Source organism: Salvia miltiorrhiza, chromosome 8 (assembly GCF_028751815.1).
Source record: "Salvia miltiorrhiza cultivar Shanhuang (shh) chromosome 8, IMPLAD_Smil_shh, whole genome shotgun sequence".
In the NCBI taxonomy this organism is placed as follows: Eukaryota; Viridiplantae; Streptophyta; class Magnoliopsida; order Lamiales; family Lamiaceae; genus Salvia; species Salvia miltiorrhiza.
Genome location: NC_080394.1, coordinates 3,133,553 through 3,145,109, shown reverse-complemented (window position 1 = coordinate 3,145,109; position 11,557 = coordinate 3,133,553). Strand labels below are relative to the sequence as shown.

Genomic DNA, 11,557 nt, shown 5'->3' with positions numbered 1-11,557 from the left:
TATAAATTATTAATTCTCACAATATTGTATAGTGAATAAGAATAATTAATGCTTTATATATATAAGCCAGAGTTGTCAATTTTAGAGAGGAAGAAACAACTTAAACGTCTACAAACCACGTGCAACTTTGATTAAATTTTTTTTTTTTTTTTTTGGAGAGGATTTGATTAAAGATCTTAAGAAAAACATTCCACGTTGAATGGAATTTTGCTTTTCTCATAAAAATCCTTAATTCAGCGAACGTGGATGAAATTTGGTGTCCTATAATTTTGAATGTCATCGTGTCTAATGAGTATATTTATTATTTTAAAAATATTATTATAAAATATAGAATCATGAATTATATTTATTTTTTATTTTTGAAAATTAAAATTTACAAAATTATATAGTTTAACTTTAAATTTATCAACTCTAACAATACATTGTCAATTAATAAACCTATTCTTTTTTCCTTCTACTAGTACAATACAACTCATACCAATATATGTAGTGCTATATTATTGTGATTAAATATGACAACAATCAAATTTCTTTAGTATAAAGATAAATGAGTTCATTTATGAAAATTAATTATCATGAGTTAACTTAGTAATTCATGGTTCTGAGTTCGAATCTCAACAGTAGCAAAAAATTATTTTTCACAATACATACCTTTATACAGTGAATTCATACGTGTTATACATAAAATTCATACATTTTTGCTGGTTCGTAATTCTTAAAATAATTTTTTGCTACCTTTGGGTTGCTACCTTTGGGATTCGAACTCAGAACCATGAATTAATACAATAGGGTGATGAATCAACCGTAGATTGTAGTCTGTAGAGATTTTAACATACTATTAATTACTAAGCACTATCTTCAAAAAATTGTAAGTATTTCTTAGTCCAGATATGAACTCGATCAAATAATTCATAATAAAATGTGACATTCATGAACTTAGTTCCAAAAATTATGAGATGACCAATTGACCATTATATGAACTTTACTCCAAAAGTATGGCCATTATATACACGTGAATACGTCCAAATCTAAATGGTTACAATGAAATATCCTTTTTAATCGAATCGTTTACTCACATGATTTATACTTTATCATTTAATATTATTTTCTTTTTGTGCTTTGTTTTATTATAACATGTCACGTGTTGCTAGTGTTAATCTTATTCTTAAATTGAAAATCTTGCAAAATGAAAATGATAATGGGTTGCAAGTTGCAACTCAGTTTTTAAAAATTAGCATCTCTAATTATATCTATATTCGAACAACCTCACAAAATAAGGCCAAATGTCAAAATAAGATTGAAAGTTTACAAAAAGAAAAAAAGAAATAGAAATAAATAAATGGAACATTTAAAAAAAAAAAAAAGTTATGCTCCCTTCCTCTTCACAATGCATTCTCATATTTTCTTCTTGAATCATTCCCGAAATGCATTCTCATTTTTAATTTTAATAATTATATCCCATACAACTCATTAACAATAAAAATGAATTTTATTCCACTCACACATTCAATCAATTTTTTAAAATTCATGTTGTTCTCAATCGAAAATGCATTTGGCTGACGAAGTGAGTATAATCTAGCTAACTCTATGATTATATATATATATATATATATATATATATATATATATATATATATATATTAATGGAATCCACTTTATTTTAGTTGACTTAGTCAAAATCATGAATTCTTGGATAACTTGCTCTTATATTGTATATTTACTTATTCTCACATTTTTTCAATACACTAATCATATGATTGGCATATTAATTTGTACTAATAAATAGAGCACATAATTAAGGTGACATATATAGGGAGATAATATGAAATAGACACTATTTGAGTATACTATATATAGGAGTAATTAATTTGGACAATGGACTTTAATGTGTACTCCAATACAAGGTCGTTATAGAAAAAAAGTGTTAATGTGATATGTGAAAATTATTGACTTATAAAGTTAGTAAATAATCATTAGACCGAAGCATGAATTATATATCTAAAGGTCGGGTTTAGAAACATATATATTTATCCCCTTTTATTAAATTTGAATGGTAGGTTGTTTTAAGTTGAATTTTGTTACCTAGATTTTAGAATTGTTTATTTTACTTGACTCCAAAAGAGTTGGAGAAGTTGTTGTCCGATATGAAAAAATAACTAATTCGAAACTAACTATTTTAAGTCAATAAGAAAAATTGAATTTTGAGAGGGTAGAAAATTCTTCATAGGTGGAAAGTGTTCGTGGAAAAACCAAATGGCCTTTTGTGTATTACTAATTACTATAAACTTCAACAATGTGTTTCTAATTTCCACCTTTATTACCTTATTTTATTTTTTCTGTTTATATAATTTCCTACCTTTTTCTTTGTGAAGATGATTCATCCTTATTCTGACCATCTCTAGTTTTTTTTTGTTTTCAATTTTGTGAAGCACGAGAATTTTAAGTTAAACTCATATATATATATGGTAGAGAGAACTACATTATTTGTGAGAACGTGAGAACCATTAAATCTAATGCATCTACTGTAAAAATTAATGCAGTCGTTGTTAAAATTAATGCACTAAATTTTTTTTAAAAAAAATTGCTCCCTTCAGGATTCGAACCCAGGTTCTACATTCATCCAACAAGATAATGCATCCATCGTAGATCTTGATGATCGAATGTCTGAAAATGGTTATCCGTTCTTATTTTATTTAATGGTTCTTTTTTGAACATCTCCATATATATATATATATAGGGTGCGGTTATAGTAAGAACCACAATTATCGTGAGAACATAAGAACCAATAAAATTACTGCATTTGCTATACAAATTAATGCATCCGCTATTAAATTTAATGCATCCGAAAAAAATAATTTTTTTGCTCCCTTCAGGATTCGAACCCAGCACCTGCATCCATCCACCAAGATGATGCATCCACCGTAGATCTTGATGATCGAATGGCTTAAAATGGTTCTCCGTTCTTATTTTATTAGTGGTTCTTATTTGAACCTCTCCCTATATATATACACATATATATATATATATATATGTGTATAATGGCTTTAACTTAAAAAATACTAAAATAATAAATTAAGTCGTTTAATGCCATATTATTTAAGAAAATTAAGTCGGCAATGGATGGACTGACCTTCAACGCGATTTGAATGAGCCGATGTTGCACTAAACAATATTGTTTTTGTGACATGTCATTTAAAATAATAAAGTATAAATTATACGGTGGCATCCGGCAAGCCACATCATGCTGCCGAATACCGAAAAATGAATATTGTTTTTATACAAACATAATAATTTGGAATTTTAAAAAATATTTCTCATAGATCGGGACAGTTTTGATAAAAAGGATATATATAGTTTGGGTTTAATATAATATTTATCCATTATTTAAATATTAAAAACGACATCTTTAGTAAAAAAAAAAAAACTATAGGTTCAAACTTCCACTGTTGACCGGTATTTTACAATTCATTTTTTTTTTTTGGAAGAAGAAAACTTATAATTAGTTGTAATTTTGTTAATTTACACATCAAGAAATGCAGGTGTAGGGGTGTAAGTGAGTCGAGCTAGCTCGCGAGCTACTCGGGATCGGCTCGAAAATTACTCGAAATCGACTCGATGTTAGTCGAGTCGAGCTCGAGCTCGAGCTACTCGAGTAGGTACCGAGCCCGAGTTCGAGTTTCGTGATACTCGACTCGTTAGGCTCGCGAGCCTAATCGAGCTCAAACAATTATATATTATATGTAGGCCCAAACTTAAATATATTTCAAATCCACAAAGATGGCCCAATCCCCAAACCCTAAGCCCATTGTAACATTTGAATTATACAATAATTGAACAAAACCCTAAGTCCTATTTCAATTAGCAGACGCCCCCAATCTCCCATTTCTCTCTCGACTGACTGGCGACCAGCGACCGCTGACGCACACCCCGGCACTCGGCGCGACGGCGGCTCTTTCTTCCGGCGAGCCTAACAACAGCAGCAGTGCAGCACAGAGCCGCTGCCTTTGGCTTTCCTTTTCCATCGCTCGACCCTCCCTCTCCCTGTCTCATCTCTCCCTCCCGCGCACGGCCTGGCTGCTCCTGCAACTCCGGCGGCCGTCGCCGCCGTTTCTCCAGCCGGCCACCACCTCTCCTTCCTATCCTGACTCTCCACGCCTTGAATCCCTAAAATTCCCTTCTCCCAAATCCCTAATTTTCTCCTTTTCCTCTTTTCTCACCCACGCCGCCTACCACCACAGTCGACGACAGTGGCGGCGTCGCCGCCTTCTTCTCTCCTCCCTCGCCGGACAGCCTGTGGCCGTCAAAATTGTCGCCCCCTTCTCCTTCAGTTCGAACAACAGCAGCCCATCAGCCGCCACCGCTGCTCTCCCTACTTCAACCCCTCTTAGCCCCGACTGAACTCACGCTAAAAGTTGTGCTTGTGTATCTGTTTTTTAGAATATGCGTCTAGGTTCATTCTTCTTCTCTCACATATAAATTCCTTACTTTCCCAGCTGTATTGTGGTTGATTCGTTACAGTTTGTTTAGCAAAAAATAGAGATAGAAAGAGAGTGAAATTGAGCTTCTTGTTTGGTGATTTAGATAGCTTACTCTTTCGGTTTTCTTGTTTTTGATTTTCCATTATTGTAACTTGTAAATTGTTTGAGTGATCTAGTAGTGAAATTCTTGGTTACTCCGTGGACGTAGATCGAAAGATCGAATCACGTAATTTTGGTGTTCTTACTTTGTGTATTTGGCACATTCTCAATCCGACAAACCACAACATGTTGAAGCATTAATCAGACGAGCTTAAACGAGCTCGAGCTCACTGAATTTAAACGAGCTCGAACTCGAGTATGACTCCACAATCGAGCTGAATCGAGTCGAGCTCGAGCTCATGAATATGGCATCGAGTCGAGCTCGAGCTCAAAAAAATCAAGCTCGGCCGAGTCGAGCTCGAGCTCGAGCTTCATCAATATAGCCGAGTTCGAGTCTGAGCACAGCAATACTCGACTCGACTCGGCTCATTTACACCCCTATGCAGGTGATGATCACATACACATAACATGGAATATAACACAAAATTAAAGTTAAAAGTTTTATCCCAAAGTCCAAAAACTGCAATCTAAATTCCACACAGCTAGCTTTATAAAAGAAAAGAAAGAAAAATTATCAATAATATTCAACATTAACAACCATATATATATATATATATATATATATATATGTAAAATCATATTCTATTTTTTATTTTCAAAGAAAACGACGCGCCCCTCTGCTTTGATTTGCTCTATAAATTCTGAGCCTAACAACATCACATTAATTCATTTCCAACCTTATTTTATTTCTTTCTTTCTTTCTTCAACACTCAAAAATCTTTCTTCACTAACTACTAAAACCACATTCTTGAGAGAAAATGGAGGGCAGCGACATAACTGCAACTTCACCTTCTTCCTCATCATCTCCTCCTCCTCCTCCTCCTCCTCAATCGGCGGTGGTGCTCAGCCCCTGCGCCGCCTGCAAGATTCTGCGCCGCCGATGCGTCGAAAAATGTGTCCTCGCCCCTTATTTCCCGCCTCATGACCCTCTCAAGTTCACCACTGCTCATCGTGTCTTTGGTGCCAGCAATATTATCAAGTTCTTGCAGGTACACACACATATTCCCTCGTCTCACGAAATGACGAAACTTGAGCAGTATTCTTTTTCGAGTTGTATCGAGCACTTTTTTTATATGACAATTTTTATCCACTTTTTCACCTATCACGCTTTACACACAAAATACTAACTTCTTCAAACTCGTGGCGAAAAGAAATTGTTCACTTTTTCACCTACCACGCTTAACACACAAAATACTAACTTTTTCAAATTCGTGCCGAAAAGAAATTGTTCAAATTTTGCGGGACGGATGGAGTAGTACATAACATTAATTCGATCTATAATAATACTATAATTGATCTCGACTTCCATATGTTTTGTTTGATTTTATTTGTTTATATTTCTATCGAGTAATAGTGTGAATGCATAAGTACAAAAAGTCAAAACTAATCTTATAAATTGTGTGTTTCAAACTTGCATTTAGTTGGTCAAAAAAAAAAAAAAAACTTGCATTTAGTGTTTAACTGAGCTTATAACTTATTCTATCCCACCTTATTTTTTTATAATTTCATATGCAATAATTATTTTATAAATATTATTTAACTATATAGAATTTGTTATTTCTATCATATGTCATTTTATAATTTGACATCTCATAAGCTCATGAGAAACTCCATCTTATGAACTATTGAAGCATATAATTTCTTCGAAATAAGTTTAGTCAAACACTCTTTAAAATATTTCATTAGCTGTACTAATAGAGTGGAATATGAAATAGACACCATCATATTTCTACTATACAATAATGATGATGAGATTGAGCCCGAGTAGTGAAAGTGAAAGCACCATAAATCTCTTTTCATTAATTGAGAAGTCTTTGGTTCAATCCTCAACAAAATGTACGTTTAAAAATGGTCAGGAGAGTCCCCTTGGGATGACCTAGGGTGGTTGCCTGTTGTCCAAAAGGTCACAGATTCGAGTACTCTCGGCCACAATAACTACCATAGGTGAGGTGTGGGTGTGTGATTTGTATTATTTGTAAAGAAATTTCATCCAGAAAAAAAATGGTCAGGAGCTTCCGGAGAGTCAAAGAGACGACGCGGTGAGCAGCATGGTGTACGAGGCGAACGCGAGGCTACGGGAGCCCGTGTACGGCTGCGCCGGCGCCATTTGCCAGCTCCAGAAACAAGTCAACGAGCTCCACGAGCAACTAGCTAAAGCACAGGCTGAACTTGTCAACGTGCAATGCCAAAATGCAAATCTCATGGCCATTATCTGCATGGAGATGTCATCACAAAATAACTTGGCCGAAACGACGTCGTTTTGTGACGAGGGCAATCTCGGGTTTTCGTGCGAGCACCCTCTTTGGGCGTGAAGCCACGGGCTCTATAATTAGGGAATTAAGTATTAATTAATTAATGAATAAAGGTGATTGGTGATTCTATTCAAATTGTACTATATTATGAATTAAAGTTAATAGTTGGAGCATAGTACTAATAGTTAGGGTGATTAATTACTAATGATTATGTTTAAGGCAGATGAATTAATGTAATGTTTCCATCATTTCGAAAGGAGAAGTGTCCTTTTCCACGTCCCATCTCTTGCCTATTAGTTCAACTTTTCTGCTTACCTAATGTTTTTTACTATCATCAATTCAAACATTGTGTGTGTGTGTGAAAATATTGAAGTTGAAATCCGGACACGAGGCCTTCATTATTTATAATTTCTGGAATATTTTGTATATTTTTTGTGATTCGTAATTTTTTTATCTTTATCAACCAAAGTAAACGTCATTATGACGTGTAAATATATAAAAATGGATGGTGTTCGAATATATATACATGAGGTTAGGTTATAGTGAGATTGTTATTTTTCGTAACAAGGGAGAATAAAGAATAAGCCAGTATTGAATAAGTTAGTATATAATATTGAATAACGATATTAAAATAATTAGTAAAATTTTCGCTCCCTCCAGAATTTAAACCTAAGTAAAAACATTTATCTTCCATATAAATATCAGTCATATGATACATTATTAAATCAACACCTATAAATTAATCTAAGATCTCATCATATGTGAGGGATCTCATTGGACCATTTCCTATATATACATACACACACGCACATACATATAGGCAGAGACAGTGACGTAGCCAAGATTTCACCTCAGTGGGGGCCAATTTATAATAATTTTACTCTATTTCCTCTATTTTTAAATATATAAGTGTCATTTATGGAATTTTTCTTGTTCCTTTTTAAATGTCATATTGTGAAATTTTAAGAGTAAAAGTAAGTTAAACTTCCAATTTTACTCATGTCATTTTTTCTATACTTCATCTTAAAGCATGTAAAATTATACTTTTTCTTGGTGAGTATAATTTTATGTCATATGACACTTATATATATATATTTGAAGTGTTTTTATTTTAGCCCTCCCCATATATATATATATATATATTATAAATTAAAATTTATAATAATTTTTTTGAAATATTTATATATGACTATCACACATCCTAATGACTTACATGTTTAAAGCTATAAATATCTAGTAAGAACTTTATTCATTTGCCCAAACACGTATTAATATTCACAAAAAATATTCAATAATAAGTTATTACAAATAAAATTATCTAACAAAAATAAATGAAATATAATTCACTTGCATGTACAAGGTCTGAGCTAACAATTAACATGAGTTAGAAATATCTAGTTAAATTCTGTTAATAACTAATATTTTAATAATTCACATAATAATAAAAAATTTAATGTGTGAAAAACCTAAAGAAATAAGCTATTACATAAAAATATCATAGAGAATCCAACATAAAAAGTAAATTACGAGTATGTTTGTAAAGAATTCTACATTAGAGTCACTAGTGGTATCAGTGCTCCATTTTATTCAAAGAGGCTAGGAGTTCAAAACTCTTAGCCTCCACTTATTCAAAACTCGAAACTCTTAGCCTCCACTTATGCGATTTTGGTGCCTTTTTTTAAATGTCCCCAAGGGGACGCCAAATAGTGCGAATTTGTGTCTACGAACAATGAGATCTAAGGTTCAAACCTCATCGCTCCCCTCCTCCAAGTCAAAAGAAAAAATAATATAGTAAAGAATTCTACATTTAAACTCAAATTTTGATTTTTTGAGTCCAATACAAAAAATTACCCTATAAATTTTTTAAAATGAAACTCATATAACAACAAAGTTACATCATATAATCCCTATGAGAATTTTGTTGTAAAAATAAAATGAATTTTCATTTAAATACTAAATAAAGAAATACATTATATATATATATATATATATATATATATATATATATATAGGGGCGCGCTCCAGTGAGACCCCCTATTTTTCGTGTAACATGAGTACAATGAATAGGACATATAACATTAATGAACAAAACGTATATCTAACGAACAAGATGTATATACTGATGAAAAATAAAATTTAAAAAATTCGTAATGAATAAGACATATAAGCTGATGAACATGGCCGTATATACTGATGAATAACAAAATTTAAAATATTCTGCTCCTTCCAGGATTCGAACCCTGCGAAAAAAATCACCATTCAGATACAATATCAGCCATAGGATTGATAAAATAAACGCACCAGATCGTGCCCTATATCTCACTAAAATTAGGGGGTCTCATTGGAGCGGCCCCCTATATATATATATATACTATTTCTTTTTAATTCAATGGGGCCCAGTACCCCCACTGGACCCCCTAGCTACGTCACTGCATATAAGGTGTGGTTCTAGTGAGAACTACGATTTTCTTGAGAACTAAGAATTAATTATTCCATATTCATTCTTCATTCTTTCAAATATATAACATTTTTTATTGAACCTTTCTGCATAGAGATATCTAAAGTCCATATATGAAAATATTTATTTTTATATAACAAAGATAAAAAATATCTACTCCATAAGAATCTTTGTGTATTTGTCAACAATCTATTGAGTATTTCAAGACAACGTATATAGTTAGGTCATTTAATTTGAAATCTTAAATATTAATGTATCTTATAGTCAAATGACTGACTGATCACTTTCCTTAATCAACTCAAAGTCTCGATGGCTAGTTGAGTTAGGTTTATCTTGACCATTCTAAAACTATATTTATCCAATTTACCGCAAATTTAGTCATTCTTTTTCCTTTTTTCTCTTTTTGAAAGGGACAATTTAGTCATTCTTTAAGATAATTAGAATTTCGAAACTACCAAACAAGCCAATCTCATTCCACTTACTCTAATCAAATACGACATTATTAAATCGTTGAATTCTATATAGATGATGACATTATCATTTTTTATGGTGTCTAGCTTCATCAATATTTATCGTATTTTATTTTATTAGTAAGTTTTTTAAGTGCATAATAATGTTACCTGAGTAATTTATAACTTTATTTTCGTGAGTACCAACTAGAATAAACGGTGTTTAATAATGCATAGTAACATTTCCCTTAAAAAAAGATGTACTAATAATATAGATTATATAGATAAACTAGCACTGATAAATATATGAATTTTTATCTAAAAAAAAGATTTTTTTTTCATGAGTCACTCGCTCAGTTAATATTAAAAAAAAAGTTACATTGTGAAAATAAATATATAATACTATTGTCTTTTAATTTCTTTTCGAGGAGTTGGGTCATTAAAATTGAGTTTTTAGGCTCCCACTATCTTCGTGGGTGGGCTTTTGACAATATATAGATATTGGGCCGAGCTTTTAATGGCCCATAATTATGTGTAGCATAGCGTTGTGAGATCCATTAGGAAAAAATATTTTTTTGTCAAAAAAAGGAAAAATTATCTAACTGGACTTTGAATGAATTCTGAAAGAATATATACCAACATCTAAAAAAAAAAATTAATTTAGTATTTGATTAAATATTGTATTTCCTCATATTCAATTTATTTGTCATTCTACACTTTTTGATTATTTGCATTTTATATGTCGTTCTATAGTACTATACCAAAACAGCCAATAATTATATATGTCACGCGATATTTTCCATGCAAAATTCTGATACTCCATATTATTTACGAGTTATCAGAAGAAACAATAGGGCCGGATGGCCCTATTGGTGATTGAAACTTAAATTTTGTCCACAAAATTTAAAATATTAATATTTGGCTATTTTTTATGTGTTCTACCTAATCTATCATTTAACCCAATAGATCCAACAACTTCTTTCGACCCGAATCCAGATTTAGGGATTAACCCATGCCTTGTCTACCCTCTAGACCCCCGACCCCACCCACCCCCCCACCCACCCACCCCAAGCCAAATTTTTTTATTTTTTACTTCTCCTGCTTGTCTACCCCCCAGACCCCCGACCCCACCCACCCACCCCAAGCCAAAATTTTTTTTTTTTTTTTTTACTTCCCCTGCTTGTCTACCCCCAGACCCCCGACCCCACCCACCCCCAAGCCAAATTTTTTTTTTTTTTACTTCCCCTGCCTTGTCTACCCCCCAGACCCCAGACCCCCGACCCCCACCCACCCCCCCACCACCCACCCCCAAGCCAATTTTTTTTTTTTACTTCCCCTGCCTTGTCTACCCCCCAGACCCCACCCACCCCCCACCCACCTCCCCCCCACCACCCACCTCCAAGCCAAATTTTTTTTTTTTTTACTTCTCCTGCCTTGTCTACCCCCCAGACCCCCGACCCCACCCACCCCCAAGCCAAATTTTTTTTTTTTTACTTCCTCTGCCTTGTCTACCCCCCCAGACCCCCGACCCCACCCACCCCCCCCCACCACCCACCCCCAAGCCAAAATTTTTTTTTTTTTACTTCCCCTGCCTTGTCTACCCCCCAGACCCCCGACCCCACCCACCCACCCACCCCCCCACCACCCACCCCAAGCCAATAATTTTTTTTTTTTACTCCCACTGCCCTGCCTACCCCCTGACCCCCGACCCTACCCCCCACCCCCCCAAGCCAAAAGGAACTTTTAAAACACTTCCCCTAG

The 11,557-nt window shown here is 33.6% G+C and overlaps 1 protein-coding gene across 1 annotated transcript; it reads left to right on the top strand.

Annotated features, from left to right (window-relative positions):
* The first annotated feature begins 5,228 nt into the window (after window positions 1–5,228).
* On the top strand, window positions 5,229–7,164 carry LOC131000030 (LOB domain-containing protein 1-like). Its single transcript, XM_057925766.1, has 2 exons — window positions 5,229–5,626; window positions 6,647–7,164. Exons 1-2 carry the CDS (start codon window positions 5,396–5,398, stop codon window positions 6,947–6,949), a joined length of 534 nt encoding a protein of 177 aa, XP_057781749.1. The 5' UTR covers window positions 5,229–5,395; the 3' UTR covers window positions 6,950–7,164.
* The last annotated feature ends 4,393 nt before the right edge of the window (window positions 7,165–11,557 follow it).